At 34.3% G+C, this 24,874-nt stretch overlaps 1 protein-coding gene across 3 annotated transcripts in view; it reads left to right on the top strand.

Moving 5' to 3' along the window:
* Positions 1–24,874, top strand: part of LOC138127432 (protein Skeletor, isoforms B/C) — a 55,783-nt gene that overhangs the window by 27,145 nt on the left and 3,764 nt on the right. For 2 of the 3 annotated variants that reach the window (XM_069043504.1, XM_069043506.1), the window contains exons 2-6: positions 4,542–4,770; positions 12,174–12,285; positions 20,458–20,877; positions 20,942–20,962; positions 21,167–21,343. In XM_069043504.1, the coding sequence (XP_068899605.1) occupies positions 4,542–4,770; positions 12,174–12,285; positions 20,458–20,877; positions 20,942–20,962; positions 21,167–21,343 (959 nt within the window). The remainder of the gene's footprint in view (positions 1–4,541; positions 4,771–12,173; positions 12,286–20,457; positions 20,878–20,941; positions 20,963–21,166; positions 21,344–24,874) is intronic. The other variant, XM_069043505.1, reaches the window with a different exon arrangement.

Below are 24,874 nucleotides of genomic sequence, written 5' to 3'. Positions count from 1 at the left end.
AAAAAAAGAATAAAAAAATAGCGTAGGAAAAAAAAAGTGCCAAAGAAAACAAAGCATAACAGCACAATGTTGATAAAAAAATTTACAACAATTATCAAGAAGTCAGTAAAAGAATAAGAAAATAAAACATTTATCTCTTAGATTTTAATATGCAAGGGAAAAGTATAAGTTGTGGTGGAGAGTAAAGTTACTAAAGTTACTGAAACACTTTAAAAGAAGGAAAAGAATAAAATTATGAAACAGAATAACAAGAGAGTGAAACAAATATTGAGTATAAAAAATAGCATGAGGATGTTGACAAAGTAGAAATGAAAAATTTGTGATGAAAGTAAAAGTGTAAAAAAATCCGAAAGAAAAATTTGCATTTACGCCTTTACAAGCACTTTACAGTATATAATCTCCACAATGTAATTGGGATGACATTGCATCCAATTAAAACTGGTGTTTGGGTTGCAATATCCCGAAGGCAAATCATTGGCCCAATTTTATTTAATGAAACTATTAACGCTCAGACTTGGTTTTGAACCATTTGTAAATCAACTACATGATGTGGAACGAACAAACAACTTTTTCTTACAAGATTCAGCTACTGCTCACACAACACGAACAACAATTAATTACTTAGATCGATAAGTGTGGGATTGTGGTTAAGCCGATCACGAGAATTGATTCCTCTTGATTTATTTTTGTTTCTGCATTTAAAAGGGTAGTGTTTAGAAATTCGATTCACAGTTTACAAGAACTTGAAGATATCATAGCAAATGTCATCAAAATAACCAACATTTGCGTTTCCAATATACTGGGTGTTGGGAAATGGTCTCCCAAGAATTTCAGGGTATGTTAATCAGGGAAAATGTGGTCGAACACCGTTATACCGTTTTTGGAAAAATTGAACCATTTTCTGGAAATAAAATTGTTCGCTGTTGTTTTGGGACTCCTGAAATATTGCTGTCTACACGAAATGATTTTTTGTGTTCCAGGTTTAATTTTACCCCCCTAAAAGTAAAAGACGGGTACTTGATACGGTGACCTTCCTCTTTAAATTATTCCACAATAAAGTGGACTGCTCCAGTCTTTTGACTGGTCTGTGCATCAGTGTTCCTCAGATTTTATCAAGATCGCATAGATATTTCCATGTTCCTAAAGCTAATACAAATGTTCTTAATCATTCTCCTTCGTTCAGAATGTGTTCCATGTTTAACTGTTTTAATGAAATTTGTGATCTTCATGCTATGCTACTTCCGAGTATACCTACTGGTTGTTATATCGTGTACTCGTAATTTGGATCGATTGTTATATCGCGTAATTTGAATCTATTGCAACGGCTTACTTGACATGGTTTTTATTCAGTGTTACTTCCGACATTGGACAGGAGTAATAATTGTAGGTGACTGTTGCTGAATTCTGTTCATATTTTTCCTGGTTTAGTCAACTTTTATTTGGACAGTAGTCTGTCAGTTGACTTATTCAATAATAATAATAATAATAATAAAATAGATATTTATGCATTAAGGGAGATATGAACATGATTTTTCCCTGAGGTTGACGTGGTTATAAACTGAGGGGAAAAACATGAATATCTCCCGTGGTGCATACAATATTTTATTTTTTAGTGCCTGTACTTTAAAAGTTAAAATTTTCTTAAAAATATTTTGCAGGGAAGATTGCGTGAATATATGGTTGCTATATTTTGGTTCTAATGAGTTTGTTGTAAACAATGTGGAGGGCGAAATAATTTGAAATATCCCAAGGGAGTTATGAGTTGTTTTTCACAATCTGTATCTATGACGAAAAGAAACAATATCGTGTTACTAAAAAATAAAATCTTATTTGTTTCGATTTAAAAATGATTGCTTGGTAACGATTCGAAATTTAGTACTGTCAAAGTCTACACTTGATCTATCTTTTATCCGTCGCCTGCAGTGTCAGAATATTCTATCGAGGAGTACACAGATATGCAATTTGTGTAGCGGAAATGCCAATGCTGCGGTCCGAAGGTATGCTAATGCTTATATTACCGCAAACAGAGGATATTTTGAACTATCTCTCCGCCACCCGGCGGCACGGCAATTTTGCCGGAGTACTATCGCGGCCAAAATACTTTGGTCGTCACTTTTTGACACTTCAAATGTAAATCAAGTATTAATGTCAATATACATGACAATTTCAAATTATTCTTGTCAAAAATATGGCACCTTCAGTTTTTGATAAATATAGAATCGTCTTACTTGCTTCTGAAGGTTGTCTAAACCGCGACCATGTTGATCTTTTGCTTTTGAACCCTGCCTCCGCAGCTGGGATTTACCCCACCCGTATGACACTGATAGATTAAAATAATTTTGACAGTAGTAAAAAATAAGGTTAAACATCCTAAAGTTTGCTTTACAATTGAATGTCATTTATGTCACATTGACGACCAAAGTATTTTGGCCGCGATAGTACTATTGCGGGCAAAAAAAGTGGGACATCAACGTCATTGTCTTGACTTTTAATGTGAAATAACCCTTACCTGATTCTAACCCTACTTTGAATTGATTGACGTTGTCATTAAGTATTGTAGGTTGTAGGGAATGATTGTAAGTAAGCACGTAGTGAATATTTATTTAATGCAAAGTTCCAATCAAACTCTACCTTTATCAAAAGAAGAAGGCATTTCGAAAAGGAAAATAGGAGTATAAAATAAATTTTTAAACTGTCAGCTGGAATAGTGTCAAAAAAATGACAATAAAGCTTGAACTACATCGAATTTTTCAAAACTGACAGAAATTTGATGTCCCACTTTTTTTGCCCGCAATAGTACATACATTATTACGGATATTACTATCAAGTAATAGTGCAGTGCTTATCAACATAATTACCGGCGTCTCGCCTCCGCATTTTGACTTTGTTGTGTATTATGTTTTTATTATGTTGAATTTCAATTACCAATGTCAAAGTGTTCCCTAAATCCAGAATTTTTAAATTTTTAAAAAGAGATTGCGGTACTATTCCCGTTGCTGAAATTATAAGTGGTAAAATAGAATTTTTTTCTAAACTCCAAAGATTTCTCATAGCAACGGAGAGCTCTAAATATTTATTAATTTTTGTGTTATATGTCTGTGTTATATTATGGGAATTTGGAACAGCTATATGTAAAAGATTTGCTTGCTTTTGTTGTTTATTTAAAATAATAATGTCTGGTCTGTTATGCTGAATGTGAATGTCAGTTAAAACTGTGCGATCAAAATATAATTTGTAATTGTCATTTTCCAAACAACTTTCTGGTTTATAAATGTAACCATTCATGTTAGGAAAAAGTGGTATTCAGATTTTCGACCACATTTTTCCTCACAAACTCACCCTGAAATTCTTGGGAGACCATTTCCTAACACCCTGTATAAAAAAGACACAACCTTTGATAGTCACTTGAATGTGGTCGTCCTTTTTAGAAAACAATTTGTAGTGGTCATTTCTAAGTTGTCGATGGCGGATGCGCCGGGTGGAAGTTCCACTAGCCTGTTGCTGGTGTGGCAATAAATTGTTGTATGGTAGTGCGGCTAAATGCGGGATTAGAGAGCAATTTGCGAGGGTGATTGTTTGAGACTGAGGAGTCCAGGGTGGACTAGAGCACATATTACGAGATTAACAGAGAGCATAGTCCTGAAATCGTCACTATCGATCCCTAACCGAATCCTTATCGCATTCGCACATGAACTACTTGATTACTGCCCGTTCGATTCGAGTGCAGACTATAATATACGTCCTGATAACTTTACTATATTTCTCTTTTCATATTTTTGGTGTGTCGAAACATCGATAATCTCTTTTATTGGAATGACACGATGCACCTTGCAAATTCAACATCGTGTCGAATAGAAAATTATATTTTTGTTGGTGTTTAGGCGAATTCGGTTTGACTTCTTATGCTTCTTCGCACGTCTCTTTGCCTCGTTTTTGGCTGAAATGTATTCTGGTACATGACGTATAGCGGTATCGCCGTCGATTGAGGGAATAATAGACAGGCGAGTAGACACCCGGTCAAATAAAAGCAGACATGAAGGCTTTTAACGTTTTTACAGGGGAAATCCGCTTGATATTCATACGTCCCCATCTACAATGCATTCAGGGTTCTCTGGATTTTCACGATATTGCTGTTCCTCAAAGACGGAGTATTTACGGAAGCTATAAAGTCAGCCAGTGTGCGTTGCTATCACTCCCCCAATCGTCAATTATCAACGCCAAAAAATAACCCAAGCCACAACATTTAAGTGACAACGAAAGTCACAATTATTTTCGATTCGGTCTTGGTGATAAAATCGGTGGTCAGCAATAACGCCTGGAAATGTGACAACGGGAACCTATAAACTCAACCCCTGTTCGAGCGCCCAAGGGGAAACCAGCAGTCTGCGAGCTCTCTAACTCAATATATTATATAGATTTTTATTGGGTGTACCGAGGGTGTCGGCAATAATGATCATTGTAACCGGCAAATTGATTCAGTTACGCCGGTTACGGAAGCGAAACAAGTCGAAGGAGGAAAATGTAACGGGATTTTTTTTCAGGATTATACGGAAGACATCCGGAACCGTATTACGGCCGTCTCATAGGACAGTTGCAGGAGTTCGCCCACGGAATAAAAGGAACTGTTTATGCTGTGGACGAGAGCACGATTTTCATCAAGGGATTCTCATATGATGGAACAGGACCTGATGCCTTCTTCTGGATTGGAAAGTCGCCAAGACCCAGTCCCGAAGGCATTATTATTCCCTACCCTGAGGATTACGTAGGCAGGTGAGGACCTCCATATTTATCCTTGTCAACGTGATTCAATGAAAATTATTAATCATTATAGTCTGGCCAACAATTAAAATGTAAAATGTGTCATTGACAACCAGTAATTCTGTTAAACTTATTTATTAAAGAAAAATTCACATGGTTGTTTGAAGCTGATAAAACATTTACAATACCCACATCCCTCATCATTATTTAAATTCTAGATTAAGGTGTCAAGGATTGTTAACACCCACTGGTCTAAAGAATAGAGACCAGTTTTAATATTACATTGTATGACGTAATGACAATTTGTCTAAAAATAAAGGACAGTATTCTCTGGTACTTTCTTTACTTTACTTACTTTACTTTATTTATAAAGAAATATCAAAATAAACAATATTTGTTTTATCAGAGCTGATAACTGCATTGCGGAAACTTGAAGTTCATTCTCATATCAAAATTTTAAAAGTTACACAAATAAAATTCCAAAAATGAGAATTGTAAGTTTCATTTTGTCTTGCTCTACTTTTTTATTTTCATCTATAATAAAGTTACGGTTAACAATAAAAAAGTTTTCTAACAATTGTTTGTAGTGATATCGAAATTCATTGAAATACTTATAATAAAGATGTACGCGAAACGAACACTTTGCGTACCTAAAACAGGGTGCGAAATCCAATTTCGCGGGCGGTGCTTTTAACGACGGCCGTTAAAGTAAACGTCATTTTAATGTTTGATACAAACAGAGTTTTCATGTAGAACGGGCGTTTAGATTTTTTGGGTATGAAATTAGAAACCGAACAATTTATAATACGTAATTTTTAACTCTGGAGGAGTACCCACACGAATCATCAAAACTTCACCTTCACTAGAATGCCCTGCCAATATTTTTACGATTATGTATTTACACAATGAATTGTTTTATTTATGTCATTTCCATAGCGACATGTAAGCCGAATTTATATTCATATATTTATTGACAGTGAAGTAAATTTTGCTTGTTCGTTTTATAATAATTACAAATTTTCAGTTGCACAAAAAATATTGTGTACACCTTGGCCGCGAAATCCTTTAACGTCCCCCAGATTGTCTTGTCACGGCCGAAAGTGGCCTCGGCGACAATTTTTCTCTCGCTACGTTAAAGAATGATTTCGCGGCCTTGATACAAATAACTATTTTGGGGAACGTGCCTGTTGCGCTGTTTATGATCTTCAACAGAGATAGAGACAAGAGTAGTTAGGGCGCAGATTAATTTTACAAAATTACACATTGGCTGTCCAAACGGTATAAAATTTTATTTAGAAAGTCAATAGCCGAACCAGAAATTAATTAAAATGAAACATTAATTTTACTTTAATAAAAATAGTGTGGGTATAATAACATCATTTGATTGATGTATGAATTTAGTTGACGTGTTACTTTCGCTTCAATGTCACATTTTACATAGGTATAATATAAAATAATTAAATTTGATTTTAATTAAATCTATTTCATTAACGAGGTAAGCAGAGTACAGGAAATTGAAAAGATTTTTAATGAAAAATATTTCTCTGATTACGAAAGTGTTTTTAATAGTGATTGTCTTTTATTGTTGTGTTCAATTATACGCCAAATTAATACGCAATTAAAGAGAAACATCCCTAGGACGTGGGTTTTGTAGCATCATCAAAGCTTATTCATGTTCGACTTAGAAGATTTGATGACACCTACATGAATCTGCCGTCAGAGAAAATTTACACTTTATTAAATTCCATCGGCGTTTTTCCAATATGGGAGAGAGAGATAAGTTTTCTCGGCAACAGTCCAAACATTTGCTTCAGACGTCCAATTATAGATAGAAGTGCAGTTATAACGGATGGATATGTGGTGGTTTGTAAAGTTTTTTATCGTCAGAGATGTGTGGAAAATAGTGAATAAATTCCGGAGACAGCGAGGTATACTCGTATAGTCCACCCACACGTATCCGATCCTTTGTAACGTCGTATACTCACTTAGCAGTTAATAAAGATGTTGAGCTGACTTCATCACAATTACAGCCGCTCCTGATACATGTTCCCTCCTTTTTCGGCAGCAAACTCCCGAACGGTACACCCTTCTCTGTTTATCCCCGTGACTGCGGGGCATTTTCCCCCTTTGAAAGCTCAATATTCCCAAGTTGCCATGTCATCAGTTACCAGTCTGTTGTGGGATGATTGTATGGGATGTTTCAAACTTTCAATATCATTTATTACGCCATGAGTTTAATCTTAGTTAATGACATTCATCCTCTCTCAACAAGTTTGCGTCATTGCTACAAAATCAAAATCAAATATAAATCAACAGATGACAATTACTTTTACCCACCTATTTGATGTTCCACTGAAACTTCTGAAATCTACTGTTAAAAACACCAAGAATTAATTATCGGGTGCATTTCAACTTCAAATAAGCAATAGTTATACAAAATTTTCAAATATATAATTTCTTTTTGTACAAGACACATAGTTTTACATATACTCATATGTCTGACCAGAAACAAATAGAAACTGAACTACTCAGAAAAATAAATTCAGCTGAAATGATTCATCCTAGTTTATTTTGTAGGGTGATGCTTTGTCCCATCTTATTGATATAAGCTACCACGCAGGATCATATGACACAAAACTTTTTAAAACTTTATTTGCGACGTAAAGCTTCTAATCCTCAGTGAAAGACCAGTATATTAAAATGGGCATTTTACAACGCATGTCGCTTTACACGTAGGTGGTATTAAAATTATTTTGGTTTTGTTTGTTGTTTACCGTTACTCTTCTTTCTGTACATGCATTCTTTACAAATACTTTGTTAATTTAACTTTCTTTTACCATAAGTAAAACAAAGAAGAAATGATACTTGATTCCATTAACATTATTTACGTAAACATTACGAAATGTTATTAATTGTTAAGTGTTAAACGTCACGGAATATCAGAATTGTCAAAATATTCAACCAAGCCGGTTGTAGAATAGTTATTTGTGTATCAAGGCCACGAAATCATTCTTTAACGTACCGAGAGAAAAATGACACATTATTGTCCCTTGGTGCATGAGTACCTACTTATTATTTTTACGTTTCTTCCAATATATGTAGGTACTTCCAATTTTATTTCCTTCGACTTCTAATTGTTTTTATTGATATTGAATAATAAATAAATTAGCAATGTTTGCATTAAAAAACCAACCATGTCATCAACTTTATCAACATTATAAATAATGATTCAATTGCCATTGCGTAAATATATCATAATTAAAATTTGCAAAATGTCTGTATGAGCGATAAAATATAGGTCACTCAGGTTCCTGGATTTTAATTTTAGCACCAAATAAATTATGATCCGATGTATTACTCATTTTGATAATAAAACTACAATATCTACAGTTACTGATTATAATTATAGATAAGTATCCAAATTATATTTTAATTAAGATGTTTGAATAATTTGATGACATTTGTGTTCATAAGTTTTTTACATTTAGACAGATTATGTGGATGAAAAATAGTTATTTTTCTACAACCGTCAAAAAAATGTGACATTTATGCATCGTTATCAAGTTGCAAAGTTTCTCTTTTTAGCTCATGTGAAAAATGGATTTTTTTTCCACATGTGAAAAAATGTAGTCTTTTTTTGCGCGTTTCCTAGATTACAATGACTTGTCACAATGCTTGATACTTTGATTTGGCGCATTCGAATGAGTTTTTGGTCTCGACCTGATGGTCTCGACTAAAAACCCATTCTCATCCATCAACAAAAAACACACATTTTGCGGACTTAATACAAAAATAACTAATTTAATTTTATAAAACATAGTCAACGTGCCCGGCATTACATTTATCACATTGTCAAATTGTTCAAATAATCAATAAAAACACAAAACTAAAAAACTATGGGGTACAAGTATTGTTGGTTACATCACAAATTTTGTTAGGCTCATTATTACTTGTGAATCACTTGTATATAACAGACCTTCAAATAAATTTATATTTAGAGCGACCTATGTAAATTCAATTGTTTGCAACATTTTTCCAGCGTAGAAAATGACACAAGAAACGTCTGACATCTTAACAAAAATAAAATAAGGTTAGAAAATATTTATAATTTTTGTAGTGCATTCTCCCTATTCCCCTCCACGGAATATGACAATATGAAATTGGGAAAAAGCTTACTATGTAACCTGTGTAAGTCCGGAGAATAATTGGTTACCTACAAAAATTACTTTACACTGTTAACAGAATTAGAATTTGAAGGCCCGATATAACGGGTGACTATTAAAATTTTCACTTAGGGTTGGCTATGGATCACTCTTTGTTTTCCGTTGCACCTTAGACACTGACAAGTTTGCCATTTCAATAAATGTTTTTTCTCTTAATTTGGTTATGTTTCAATTGTACTGACTGACATTTGTCGTTCGTTCTTGCGTGTGTCTAAAGTAACAGAAAAAATAAAAACTCGTTCAAAGCCAACTCCAAGTGAAAATTTTAATAGTCACCCGTTATTTGATATAACAGCTGGGCTAAAAGTAGTAGGGAAATCTTCAAAAACTGATAATGTAGAAACTAACAATTAGCTTGTTGTATAACAACATTTCTTTAACACATTTTAACTTAGTTCTAACCATAATACTCATCAATCATTGTATTTTGAACAACAATCATGTCAATTTCTTTAATTTTTGTTAATGCGAATTCGTAATTCTTTCTCAGTTTTTGCTAAATACCAATCCATTACTGTGAACCAACCTGGACAAATCTTCAGTCGGTCGAGCTTTATATTTGTGGATTACACTGTTTGACACGAAATTGTTGTTTTTGCTTTGTAGTCGTTTTAAATTTTTTGGGCAAAGCTAAATCGGACCAAAATACGTAATGATTATCGGAATGAAATTTTCTAATAATACATATTGTGTATCTACAATGGGAAGACATTCTTTTCAACAAGTATCTGCATTAACCGCTGGTCCTCGAGAACACCTGAATGCCGCGCTTGGCAAGCTTTTTTCAGAAATAACAACCCAGACTAGAATTTTTTTCTCGAATTTCTGTCGAAAAGTATACAAGGTGATTTTGAAAGTTGAAGAGATATTTTAACCTGTGATGAAACCCCACAAAAGGTAAAGACTGAGCCAATAATGCCTTATACAAATGTTGATATTCTTCAAGAAAAAGGGGCTAAAAGTATTTCACAAAATGTTTGGAAGTCACTAAATTTTATGAAAAAATGGGTAAAAAAGTCACTTTGACAAGAACCTCAATCTCAATCTCAGGGCTTAGCACAAAAAGACTCACTTTTACTCTTAATGATATAATCTACTATTATTTCATACTGGAAGTCTGTTCTGCATCATAATTTTATTTCAAAAATTAAAAAATCACATTAGGTATATTCTGCAAATTGCATCACCATTTTTCCTGTGACAACGGCCGTTGCTATTGTGTTTTACATTGAATATTTTTTGACTTTTTCACTTTTCAATGTCAGATTTGATTTATAAAAATAAAACAGTCCGGTAGGTGTTGCTTAGCGACACTTCCCGGCTCTGATGCTGTTATAACTCACCTACCGGACTCAAATTGATAATGTAATTGAACATCTACCGGACAGTATGAAATAAAACACATTACCGAGTAAAGAAATTTTAAAATCACCTATTGTTAATTATCAAAATTGTTTTGATTCTGATTTGTAGTGGAATTGTGAATTTAAGCAGAAACAAGTGCTATTGATACGTAGTAAAGCTATAAAAATCATTTAGAGACAAAATGGCACACTAACATTTTAAGATTGTCTAGAGGTGGTCCAGAACTTACACGTCAATTTGCTCTGTATTTGACAAGATATTATTTAAGATCTTATACATAGTTTAATATTAATTAACAAATAATTTCAACATTTATTTGGTCCATTGTACAAAGCCCATTGTACTAATGTCACACACACACACACAAATAAATCAGTGCATTTGGAGGTTTTCGTTAATAAGAAATATTCACTTCTGAGGACTGTGTGTATTCAAGTTGGTGGTGCTCGATTCGAACACTTTCTTAAAAAAGGTATTGTTTGATTCATGTTTTTTTTTCGTTTGTCCTTATTAAATGTTAAAGTGACAATTGTTCAAACATTTCATCTCATTTTTTTAGCAACACCACCTAAAGGAAAAATACATTTAGTAAAGTTACCTTTAAGAAAATATGTATTGCATGTAATTGGTTAATTTAAACTTTGGACATTTTTTAATGGCGAATCCGTTTCGAAATAATATGTATTAGAATTTGCTGTTAACGACTGACGCGCGAATTCTGGGACAGCCCCTATAAATAAATATTTAGGATACGAGAGACTGTTGTCGCTAAATTTCGGGATCATGTGCCATTATCCCAATAATAATAATCGTATCCGCTTGATAATTTTAATGGTGGGTGTAGTCGGCTCGATGGGGTGCCTTTTGGGCCAAGGGACGCCCGACTGCGCTTACACTATATTTAATCAAAGCGAAAGGGGAAGATGAATGACTATGATAGTCCTCATTTACATTTAAATGGACACAATGGTTTACCGGCGATGTAGACTTCTGTTTGGAATCTGATTTCCTCAATTGAGACGCGTACATTACACGCGAGCCCTGTTTATTCCCGACACATCCGATTTAATAACCGGACAGTTAATTAAACCCCAGTTTTGACGACCCTCCTCCATAAAATCTCAATTACCGACAAAAAACCGCCACTAATAAACACAATTCCGCAAATTCTAATTCCAAATCTGCAAATGCGATTTGTGCGCCAGAGAAGAGAAAGGGAAAAATGAAATAAGACACGGAAATCTGGTCTGATACAGCACGTTATTCGCGGGTAAATAAAATAAACATCGCAACGTTTAGGGAGGATTTGCAAACCGTATAAAAATCTATTCCCTCGGCGAAGTTCTTTACAATAAGCCCTTTGGAGTTATCATAGCAACGGGGCTTTCGTGCTCTTCTTCATGTCCCTTTTTCATGCATAAGGCCGTCCTGCTCTCATTAAACAGCTTACCGCTATCATCGCTAACGTTCTAAGCCGATTATGATGTAGCTATGACAACGCATATAACCGTACCCAGGATGTACAGTCCTTTTTACAACTATACAGAGAATCGACTCCTTTTTTGTATTTAAAAAACAATCTTATTTTCGAATGTATAATACGCTTCGTCCTTTACGCGTCTAATATTTTTGTTAATTTATTTGTTAACAACTGCTTCAATTTCTTGGAGGGGTTGGTAGAAGAGTCGCGTAGAACTGGAAATTTTACGTTTTCTCTCCACCACCCTCCAGGAATATTTTTTAAACAAGAATGTAATTTTCAGGAGATGGATTTCCTTTATCAGATTTGTTTTTTGTGTATACTTCATGTCCGCTTCTTTGTTTCAGGGATCCTCCGGTATTACGGGCTCACAACAACACGAACATAATCCTCAGACTGCCGATGGGCAAGAGAATTAGAGATATCCGATGGCTCTCCGTGTGGTGCAGGCGGTTTACGGTCAGTTAATTTCAACAATATTTTTACTTTATTTCCTTGGCACATAAAATACATTTCCTTTGTGAGACTGCTCCAAACCCCGTCCAAATTAAAAATATTGAAAGACGACGAATTTTCTCCGGTGCCTTAATCCAGTTTTCTTTTTTTCTTGTCGTTAAAGCGCCGTTGCCACGGCTGTGGAGTCCCTACTTCCTGATTAATCCATGCGGCCCATTGCCCCCGTTGTGTCCGTCATGCTAAACTGGTTCCATTTACGGCGCGTCACTAAATCACTGGAGGGACGCGTCGCGACGCCTCCGAAGCTATTTATTGCATATTAGATAAAATGCTAATTCTGTACTTGACAAAGGTACTCGTTTGTTCGGTCCATTGTTACTCACTTATCTCTCTCACGCTTCTTACTCTTATTATGCCACAAAATTATATAGAAAAGGAAAAAATAGAACATTGCAAGCATTCCGCGATACCCGCCACAACACCTTCGGCGCACAATGCTGATAACGTGAACTTATGCAACGACAATGGTTTCACATGCAAACGGGAAAATTGCATGTAATAATAACACCTAAAAGCTGAGTAGATTTGTGCTTTTAATTAAAGATTATATTCACTACAAACAACATAACTGTATACCAAGAGGAGCTGTTTATTTTTATTTTTTTAAATCTGAACACCTACAATTTTAAGGCTTTTATTCCTTTTATAGCACTTCGTGTTATTGCCGTACAATACAAATATGTACATAATACGGTTAACATTTTAAATGAGATATTTTTATAAAACTATTTCGATTTCAATAGACGAATTTTCTTTATGGCTTTTTAAACTTTTTGAAAAATAGAAAATTACAAATTACACACTCCTCACACACTTCATTTAACCTCTGAAATTTACCATCAATATCATCTTATATCTTATAAAAGATTTTTTTTACATTTCATATCTGCGTAATCAGATGGTATTTAAATTTGTATTTAAACATACGTGAAATTTCGGAGGGTATAGTAGGACTTAATCTTATTATGAGTTAGGTTTACAAGACAAGAGGTGACTGCTCATTGGGTACTCAAAAAATTAAAACAAGATCAAAAGCGCGTATAACATGTCCACCATAATTAGCAAATTTGTTAAGTTTAGCTACGTAACCATTGTATTTTCTTTGGTTTAAAAATTGTATTGTTCTAATATTAGATATGACAAAAGCTATTTTTAATAAAAAACGAAAATACAAATCTTAAACGTCTTGACAACAGTAACAATAATAGTTAGAGTTCATAAGCTTGAAGATACAACAGGGCACATATTTATCACATAATTCGATCATAACAAAAAGTAAAAATATTTTAAAAAGAGATGTAGGTATACAGGGTGTATCTAAAATGCGTGTGTTAATTTTAACACGTAGCAGTTAGCAAAGCTTATTAAATGAAACGTTTTTTCTATTTGAATTTTTTATGAAAACAACATGTATTTCAGATACCCTGTATAATCACAACCACTGAAAAGAAACTATTTCTACATACTATAAACATTTTCATTGTATTGTTCCATTATTAGATTTTTTTTAAATTCTTGAAAAAATAAGCTTCATCTTTTAATCAAACACAAAAAATGTTAAACTGGTACTGGAACGGGTTGTATTTTTTTCTGTGGAATATATCACAAAAATTTTAATGATTTATAAAAATATAGTAAATGATGGTCGGGCCAACACGAAGTAAAATAACGATAAATCTAGTTGAAAAAAAAGAAAAACGATTCTAAATGAGTAAATCTATGAAATAACGCTTTAGACTTGAGAACAAAATTTGAGAACAAAATTTTAGGCCGTCAAAATTAATATCATCATAATTGGTACCTAAGAATCTTCTTAAAGAAAATGAACTAACTATTTCGTTAATGTAATGTAAATCAAATTTAAACAACCGTTTAAGTCTGTTACATACAGGGTGTAGAATGGATTTTGATACATAGGCACTTTACGTGCAATAGTGAAAATCCTCTGATATTGGCTCCCCTAATTATTTTCCAACAAAACCAAACGCAAAAGTTGTAGAGTAAAAAAAATTGTACCTAATTTCTTTTCTCATTATTTTCTAACACCTTCTGCTTCTGTTAGACAAGAAAAATTAAATATTAAAAATCTAGCGATAAAATGGTACTGGCCATGACTCCCGACAACAACGAAGTTCATTTTTTGACAAACGTTACGAGTTTGCTGATTCCTCAAAGAATGAACTCTTTTAACAAAGAAGAAAAAGTTAACTTCGTAAAATGATATTACTCCGGATTGTCTTTTAGAGACATGCAAGCAACATTTCCTGTATTCTATCCGAAGTGACCAATTTCAAGTTTAACATGTCAAATATCATCTATTGTCATCTTTGGTTGTCACCTCGGTTACACTTCCCAGCTATTGCTATTTTGACAAATCCTTTAATTCTTTTTTCCATTATTGTGTACTTCCGGAAGATGTTAACAAACAAAACAAATAAGAATTAGGAATCATTTTTAAAACTCTACAACTTTTGTATTAGAGGGTTTGTTCTAAAATAATTAGGGGAGCCAATATCCGAGGATTTTTACTTTTACACGTAAAGTACCTATGTACTAAAATCCATTCTACACCCGGTATATATGAACAAATAAAAAATATTGCTATACAAAACTAACTCAAACATACAGACTGGTCCCGATATAACCTGCCAGAAGAAATCCAGTAATAGGTGACGATGAGTAGAACTCATACTTACACAAAAGATGTTTCTAATAAAAGTCTTTTCGTTTTCGAGATAAAAATAATTGAAAATTAGGTCAAAATTTGCTGTACGCTAATGAGTTAATCGGTTTTAAAAAGGTAATTCTGGTTACTTGGCTGCAATTTCTTTAGCAACGGTATCTGTAACACCTATGACATTTGTCAAGTTTAATTTTAAATTTGCGAATCCTTCAAAAAGTTATGAAATTCACAAAACAAGAATACGCCGATTTGCATTTACTCTATGGCGAAACACGCGGTAATTCAAGACCGGCAAGGCGACCATAGCGCGAGCGTTTTCCTGAAGGAGTCCTTCCGTCCCGTTGTACTTTTGTGGAGCTACATCTGCATTTATGTGAGGTTGGTTCTGACTGATTCCAATACGATGTCGTCCCTGATCCTCCATTTAACCCCTTTGGATTTTAATTTTTGGGGCCACACGAAAGACTTGGTATACGAAGTTAAAATAAATACAAAAGACCAACTCCAGAAACGCGTAAAAGACGCCGCGAACCAGATTCGTAAAAACCCAGAAATGCTGAATTCTGTTTATGAAAATTGGTACCAGCGTACTCAAATGTGCTTAAATGCCAACGGAAGGCACACAGAACATTTATTATAAAATAATTTTTCTAGTCTAGGTTAGGTACCTTTCATAGTTAGTAGATATTCTCAGTTAGAGTTGAAAGTACGAATATGTAAAGTGTAAATAAATTTTTTCAATACATTATTTTGGCTATTTAACCACAATTAAGACAATACTCTTATTACACAGTTCTTCCACAATTTTGCACACACTACCTCTACATTTATTTACACATTGAGGAACACCACTTTATTTATTACTCATTCATCTCAGTGTACAAAATCAGCTTTTGTATCTAAATAAGCTGGTGAATTAACGCACGCAGTGTACCTACAGCGTTTTCAATAAATGTCATTAATTTGATTTAGTTTGTCAGATTTGAGATTTGTCATAAACGATTCAGGTACCTATGTTGCTTAGATACTGTCATCCTTACAAACACCAACAATTAATTCCTGAGTAGATACGTATTTTTGTGGTCAGCAGCGTCGAATGGGTGTGGATAGGGGTTAGTTTATCCCGAATTATTATTAATTAGATCCTTCTAATGACCCAGAATTTTTTTGGCAGGTTATATCGGGACCATCCTGTATACTGGGTGCCCCAAAATTCGCGGAACAACTCAATGGGGCAATGTCAATTCAAGTTAGAAAATAACGAGAAAAATAATTAAAAAATTCTGTACCTCTTAGATTTGAAGAAATGGGGGCCCAAAAGGTGCAGCTTTGATCTCATTTATTTTAAATAATAAAAAAGATTTTGACTATTTGTGTTTTACTAACCAGTGGCCTAATAATTTTGAACGATTGTGATCAGGTTTGCAATTATTTTCTTCATTATTTCCAGCATTTCCAAGTAGTAATTTTATGTTCCGTTTTACCTCAAATAGCGTACGGCAACACGGCTTTGATTTTTCCCTCTCATTTCCAAGGATACAACAAATATGAAATACAGGGTTATTATAAATGATTGTAGTCGAAGCAGGCCATGCCCATGTTATTACATTTTTGCCGCTTTGATGTGAACTGTCAATTTTTGTCGCTGTCTGTCATTTTTTAGGTGAAAAGTGCGGTGCGGTTTTTTAATTAACGATTGAATCCAAAAATTTTAAGTTGTTTTGCAACCAATCCTAAAAATATTGAGTTGTTTTGCACCCAATTTAATTCCAGTGTGTGAACACACCGTTAAATGTGTACACACCGTACTCACTTATTCACATCATTTTGATGTTTTCTATGTGGAGCGGCAACCATAAATTTTACATTCAGTTTTTACGCCTACTTCGACTACAAACATTTATAATAACCCTGTATTTGCAGACTATTGGGATGCATAGAATGTTTTTAAATGTTGCCACATTTAGTGTAACGAATAGGTCCATATCTTCTACAAAAAAGAAAATTGATTTTTTTAAACATTTTTACCTGACCTCTTATTGGTTACTTAACAACGTACTACTACGTTGTTCCGCGAATTTTGGGACACCCAGTATACAGGGTTATTCTAAATAATTGTAGTCGAAGTAGGCCATGCCCATGTTTTTGCGGCTTTCATGTGAACTGTCAGTTTTGTCGCTGTCACTGTCATTTTTTAGGTGAAAAGTGCGGTGATGAGATTTTTATTTATTTTTGTTAAATTAACGATTGAATCCAGAAATATTGAATTGTTTTGCAATCAATTTTAAAAATATTGAGTGTTTTGCACCCAATTTAACTCCCGTTTGTGAACTCATTTATTCACATCATTTTGATGTTTTTTTTTTATGTGGAGCGGCAACCATAAATTTTACATTCAGTTTTCACGCGTACTTCAACTACAATAATTTAGAATAACCCTGTATTTTACAAAAACCACCCTGCGATTTTAAAAGTCAGTACAGCTTGACCAGAATAGCTTGGCGTCTGAGATGCGCACAAGAGGAAACGAGCGAGTTTCTGTAAGACAAGGATATGGCTATGGTTGTAGGTACGGTACACTCAATGAAGCAAATCTGCTCAAAACAGCCCGGACATTCTGTTCACTTGAAGCTTGAAGCGCTTATTTTCGCCCGTTTGTACACGATCTAAACACGTCCAGACCCAATAGACAAGTGCGCTCCGCTAGTGGGAGGGATTTCAGTCCACTGCGTCACTCGCCAAGCGGTCGACCTGTAGTTTCGTATAGGTACTATTCCGGACATCTTGGCGACAACTGACATTTAACTGACAAATATGTGTGAACTGGCCTTTATTGAATATAACCCAACTTCAAAGTGATTTTTAATAATTGTCATTTATTAATGACACTAATGATTGGTTTACATCATTTTTTTTAGAAACGTCATAAAATGTTGGCCAAGATTCCGTGTCCGGAATAGTACATTATTTCTAATTTGAGTTTTTTGGTATACCTGATAGATTAAAAGGATGTTATACTAGTCATTCTTAGTTTTTTGTTATGATATGACTATGTTTCCAAACAATACTTGTTTTTGTAATTATTGTAAAAAATTTTACCATGATTAATAATTTTCATCTTCATATGATGTTTCAAAAGATTTATGGTCAAGAGCGGCTGTGAAAAAGAAAAGATTTGAAAACTTATGGCTTAATTTAGAGATGAGATGATGTGCATGTGTTTCAACAGTTTCAGCAAAATAAAAAAAAATATTTTGAGAATGGTTCCTGTATGATTGAGTTACCGTGGGTATGGTCCAATCAGCACATTTCAAAGGTTTACTAAATTTTTATTTGTTGTTATGTGTATTAATGTAAATGTACAGATTTTAAATTTTTTAAACATTAATAAGTATCAGCTTGAAACTTAGAATATAGTGAAGAGTACTGAAGACATTGACAGAACATGAATTTCTAAAATTTCTTATACATATTTTGATTTTATTACAAGCAATTACCTAGTTGTAGTATGTTTTAGAAAAAATAGCATTTGTGCAATGTTCTACACTACATTTTCATTTTTTCGTTCAACAGCTTTAAAAACATACTGTGCCAATTCAAATTTAGAGTAAATGTTAGGTACATTATTTTCTTTTTAAACACCTTTGCTTTTTTAAATGTGATTCTTGTTTTTAGGAATTAATTTTAGAACAATCGTGATTCACTGTCGTTAATTATGGGTGCCGCTTAAAATTTTACAAAGAAATTTCAAAAAAAGTTTTCTAAACCCCCACAAAACCACACCGAGTTTGCGGCGCAACTGATACCATGAAACTTATGCAACAACAATATAGTTTCAGAATAAATTTAAACCGAGAAACTGCATGTAATGGTCTAAAGTTGGGTAATGTAATAATAATCACTGAAAGCTCTACTGAAATTCATGAATTATAAAAGCTTTTCAGCGGAGGTATCAGAGTGGAACATAAGCGTTGCCCCTCCATTTTGCGAACAAGTTCTGTTCAGAGAGCGCCCCCTTGGAGTATTATTTCCCATCACCAACAGCCGTGACATACACTGACACTTGTATTGTGAACGTTTCCGGTGGTCTTTTGTTTTTGGACGTGACTCTAATTTGTTCCAAGTGTTTCTCACATTTGCATATAAACGTCTTCTTCATTGTGACACACAATTAACAATCCAATTCGGTTATTAGGATACCGAACCTAATGAATTTTATTGGACGCATAACTTCGCGGAGGTTTGGCCTCTTTTCCGCATAGCACACGTCTCTGCGTTCCTCCAATTCAAATTTCTTTAGCGTACAAAGAAAATTTATGATGAAAGGAAACATTTGCGAGCAAACAACTCGCCATCTAAATTATTAAAGTTGTGACAACGCTCACCTCTAATAAACTTATTAAGTCGTTTAAGGAATGATTTACTAATCGCCATCTTTTTTACAACTCTAGATTAAAAAAATTAATTACTATTCTCTTGAATCTATCTAGTACAACCGATTAAGGATTAAACAAATAATCATTAAGTATTTTATTTATGCAGAGTAGCGAGTGTCTAGAAAGCATAGATGGCATTCCTCCCTTATGGCAGGATCAGCAAAAGGAAATACATAAAAGAACCTTATCTCTGTAGATACTTTTGAGAGTTAAATTTGTGAATATTTAGGGTCGGAAGGTGTCAAAGAGCGTTTTTATTTGTCGGTTTATTTAATTTTTGGTTTGGTAAGATGAAGGAGTTTTACCGGCTGCAGCGTTCCGGGTAATTTTTATGTGGATTGTAAAGTTCGGACGCCACCCCTTCGTTCCGATCATAAATCATGTCACATTATCCTCGAACGTAAAAAAAGCTTTTTGTTCATTGAACCTTTCAGGTCAAATTAATTCCCCCATCTTGCTAAAATAATTAACAAACAGTGTCGGCATTATTTCGAAACGGCCGGAGCATAAATTTCGTCAGTTGGAAATTCGACGATTTCACACAATCACGTATAAAATGTAAAAGCCGATGCGTCGAATGGGCCGTTTGCATGTGGATGTTAGGGTTGATTTTCCCTCTTCGGTGGGTAGTCCAGAAGGTGGTGCTAGACCCTGGAGTTACAGTATCATATTATCGACCTGCGCCAAGAGTAGACGCATTTAGTCTCCAACTAGACTGATACGTTTAGAATTGAGATACATTTACCAAAATGGCTACCTGCCCCCCCGCCCCCCGAAAGTAAATTTATTACCATTTCAACTACTTATTTAACGTCTTAGTTCCCTTCAGGCCAGTTCTCAATCAGCGCCCCCAACTTTATCGGAGTAATTTACCTCCAGCTTTTTCGCAATGACTAAAAGTAAATTATCATCCTTTTTGATCGTGCCCGAGAGAAATTAAAAATTGATTTAAAACTCCAAATCTACTTACATTCCTTTTTGTAAATCTCGTTCCAGGTCGATTTCGGCGAAGTTTTCATCCCTCCAAACTTAGAAGTACCTAAACCTAGAGTTCTTCCTGAATTCAAACGACTGGCTCACGGCCTTCGCTCAGACAACATAAGCATTTTAGATGCCAAAACTTTTTACATTCCCAATTTACATTACGACGGAGCCGGACCTGACGCCTACTTCTGGGTAGGCAACGGCAGCGAACCCTCAGCGTTTGGGATCAAGGTACCCAACGAGATGGGATCTCTGGACCCTCTGAGAGGCTACCAAGGTGAAGACATCGAAATACAACTTCCAGGCTCTCTCACGGTCTACGATATTGAATGGTTGGCCGTCTGGTGCGTCCAATACAGACACAACTTCGGACACGTCCTCATACCCAAAGACCTCGACGTTCCACCTGCTCTCGGACAAACCAAAATCTCTGTAAGTCACTCTTCTCCAGAAACATTTTTTTAATATCGTAATCAATACATTTTCTACTTCATAGCCTCCATGGTGGTACAACCCTGTAAGTACATCACCTAGGCCACGTTTGTTATTTTGCTTTGTACCTCATTGTTTTTATCGCAAATATTCACCAAACAGTATAATTTAGAGTGATCAGAACAAGACAAAGTTGTTGCTGTTCTAAAACTATGCGATGCTTTGTTTGGTGAATACAATTGTTTTAATTATTACCATGTTAATCATTCTTTTTTGACTGCCTATGAAGACGAGCACCTCTAAACCTTCGAGCCCGGCCACGAATTGTCGAGAGTTCTTAGACAAACGTTTGCAAGTGCGATGGGAATTGAAAGGAGATCACGTAGAAATCACACTGGCAGCCAAAATCCGTGAAGATCAATACGTAGCGTTTGGATTATCTGGTGCCCCAAATAAGTCACAAATGGTAATTAAATTTATGACTGATGACTTTCCATGCAGACTGTGTAAATGTGTAGATTTTTCATTTTCTCAAAATAATTAACCCTCTTCAAATGAAAAGGTCAAATATTTTGATTTCGCATCCTGGACATGACGATAGTTTGTTAATAATTAATTTAGCCTAGATGAATCGGAAATGTATACATTTCTAATTATAGAAAAACTAATTCGGTTTTTGGTACCAAATTTCAAAAAAAAAATTTTGAACACTTTCTTGAAGTTTTAGTGGAAAATATTGTCTTAAAAACTCGATAAAATTGTTAAATAAGCAAAATAAAATATTTTCCCAATGTAACTAATGGTTCCCTAAGAAAGATGGCATTTATTATATTGTCATAATAAAAAACCTCCACTAGATCCAAACATTGTTAAAAAATGTATGTTTCAAGTAAACAACTCGACATTTAACACATCTCTAATTTAATAAATAATTTATTATCAAATTGTTTGGATTATTAACGGACCTTTGTTGTAACTATAGTTGACACAAGTTGCAAAAAACCACTTGTCATTTGCAACAGCATTTTTTCAATATTTTTAAACCAAATAAAGGCGCAAAAAGGCCAGAAAATCATAGTTTGTATTGAATATTTTCCGTATAAGTACAGTTTTAAAGTAATTTCAAATGACTAATGGCATAAAAGTGCTGTTGAAAATGCAAAATGGTTTTTTGCAACTTGAGTCAATTTTAGATATGGATGTAAATAGGTACAGTTACGATCACGGAATTTCGTCAGTTATTTTACTGTCAACTCGAAAAAAATTGTGTAGCCTAAGCTTTATTGTCATTATTTTAAAATTTTTGTTACAGAAATTCTGTCACGCACAATAAAAATGATTGACAAATTGACATCCATGTCAAAAATTCCAAAGTGGGGTTAGAAATATATAAAACCTGTTTTACAGCTAATGTCAGTTAAATGACAATGACTGACGAAATTCCGTGATCGTGACTACTATGGCGGCAAAAAAAATTAGCCGTCAATTTCTGTCACTCCAAAAAAAAATTTGTAAGCCATACTTTATTGTCACTATGATTACCGTCTTGATTATGATTGGTAATTTTTGGGTGGTACCAGGTGGTACTATGGCGGCCAAAAAATTTTGGCCGTCACTTTCTTGACATTCAAGTAAAGTGTAAATAAACCTTTAGGAATCGTAACCCCACTTTCGATTCTTGTCATTTTGCCAATCAATTTAAACTGTTTGAAGCTCAGATATTCCAAAAATCCGACATGAATAAACAAAATTAGTGCAATCGTACATAGATAACCTGAGGTAAACATTCTGTGTAGTAGAAATGACAAAATAATTTTGAGTTTTGAAATTTACCACCCAAAAAATAACGTTCATAATCAAGACGCTAATCATGATGACAATTAAGTACGGATTACACATTTTTTTTTTATTGACAGGCAAAGACGGCCAAAATTTTTTGGCCGGCATAGTACGTAAATTTCAAAACTCGAAATTATTTTGTCATTTTTTACTACACAGACGTTTACCTCAGGTTATTTATGTACGACTACTCTAATTTTGTTCATTCATGTCGGGTTTTTGGAATATGCATGTCAATATGACAAGAATCGAAAGTGGGGTTACGGTTCCTAAAGGTTTATTTACACTTTATATGAATGTCAAGATAGTGACGGCTAATTTTTTTTTGGCCGCCATAGTACTATGGTGGACAATAAATTTAGGCCGGCCTGCCAATGACATACAGCTTGACCAGAATAGCTTGGCGTCTGAGATGCGCACAAGAGGAAACGAGCGAGTGTCTGTAAGACAAGGATATGGCTATGGTTGTAGGTACGGTACACTCAATGAAGCAAATCTGCTCAAAACAGCCCGGACATGCTGTTCACTTGAAGCTTGAAGCGCTTATTTTCGCCCGTTTGTACACGATCTAAACACTTCCAGACCCAACAGACAAGTGCGCTCCGCTAGTGGGAGGGATTTCAGTCCACTGCGTCACTGGCCAAGCTGTTCTGGTCGACCTGTAAAAATGTGAAGCTGGCATTATGTTCAACTAACCCCATTTTCGAATTTTGTCATTCTTGTCATCGTGACAGCGATAATCAAAATTAAAATTGGGAAAAGAAACGTGCACCAAAGTGAAATGCGTACTACAAATCAGTTATGGTACTGTGTCATGATCTGTGAGTTACGAAAAGGCGAAGATTCGAAGAAAACGCCAAACAGCTTGAAAACCTTCAGTTTGACAAACTAACACATCAGTCATAATGACAATAAATGGTCGCTTGCATTGACCCTTTTTGAAATGTCAGAAATTTGCCGACCTAAATTTATTGTCCGCCGTAGTACCTAAAAAAGTTCAGTGAATTTTATCAAAATGATTGCTTTGTTATTGATCAACAAAGTGATATTGTTTTACCCTCTATGTCCGGTAATGACAAATTAAACATTGAAAAGAACGTTTTTGGATTTTTTTTTTATATTCTTGTTTGTAATGAAAATAACAAAAATGTATTTGTTCTAGAGCTATTGACAAATTGTAGATAAATTTGACAACAATTTCATCATTCATGTGTGACAATTTCAATAAAGCATGATTAAGGCCCGGTTTCTGGAAACAATTTTATCGGACCAGTTAGTTAACTCTCCGACAAATACAAAAATCATATAATGTGATTGGTTACTTTCTAGCGTTTCTATAGCAACGCTTAATTTAACCGGCTAGTTAGTTATTGCGCTGTTTCAGAAACCGGGCATTAGAGTAATTTTTTTATATGACAGAAAAATGATGTCCAAAATTTAATGATCGCAATAGTTTACTATGGTGGCTAAAAAAATTTTAGCCGTCACTATCTTGACATTCATGTAAAGTGTAAATAAACCTTTAGGAACCGTAACCCCACTTTCGATTCTTGTCATTTTGACATGCATATTGTTATTCTGACAATCAATTTAAACTGTTTAAAGCTCAGATATTCCAAAAATCCGACATGAATGAACAAAATTAGAGCATAGATAACCTGAGGTAAACGTTTGTGTAGCAGAAAATGACAAAATAATTTCGAATTTTGAAATTTACCATCCAAAAAATACCAATCATAATCAAGACGGTAATCATAATGACAATAAAGTATGGTTTACAAAATTTTGTTTTGAAGTGACAGAAATTGACGGCTAAAATTTTTTAACCGCCTAAGGCCCATATTCACCAACACCAGTTAAAGTTAACTGTAGGTTAAAATATACGAAAATATTGTTGTAACAATAGGTAACTAAGGTAACGAAACATTTTAACCTGCAGTTAACTTTAACTGGCGTTGGTGAATACGGGCCTTTGGTTAAAATGCTTCGTTACTTAGATACCTATTGTTGTAACAATGCTTTCGTATAATTTAACCTACAGTTAACTTTAACTGGCGTTGGTGAATACGGCCGATAGTACTTTTGTTCCAATATAATTATATTACATAGATACTGTCGCGAGCAATAAATTTTGGTCGTCAATGTCATTTTGGTTAGA

This window comes from Tenebrio molitor, chromosome 3 (assembly GCF_963966145.1).
Source record: "Tenebrio molitor chromosome 3, icTenMoli1.1, whole genome shotgun sequence".
Classification (NCBI taxonomy): Eukaryota; Metazoa; Arthropoda; class Insecta; order Coleoptera; family Tenebrionidae; genus Tenebrio; species Tenebrio molitor.
This window is presented reverse-complemented; position numbering and strand designations above follow the sequence as displayed.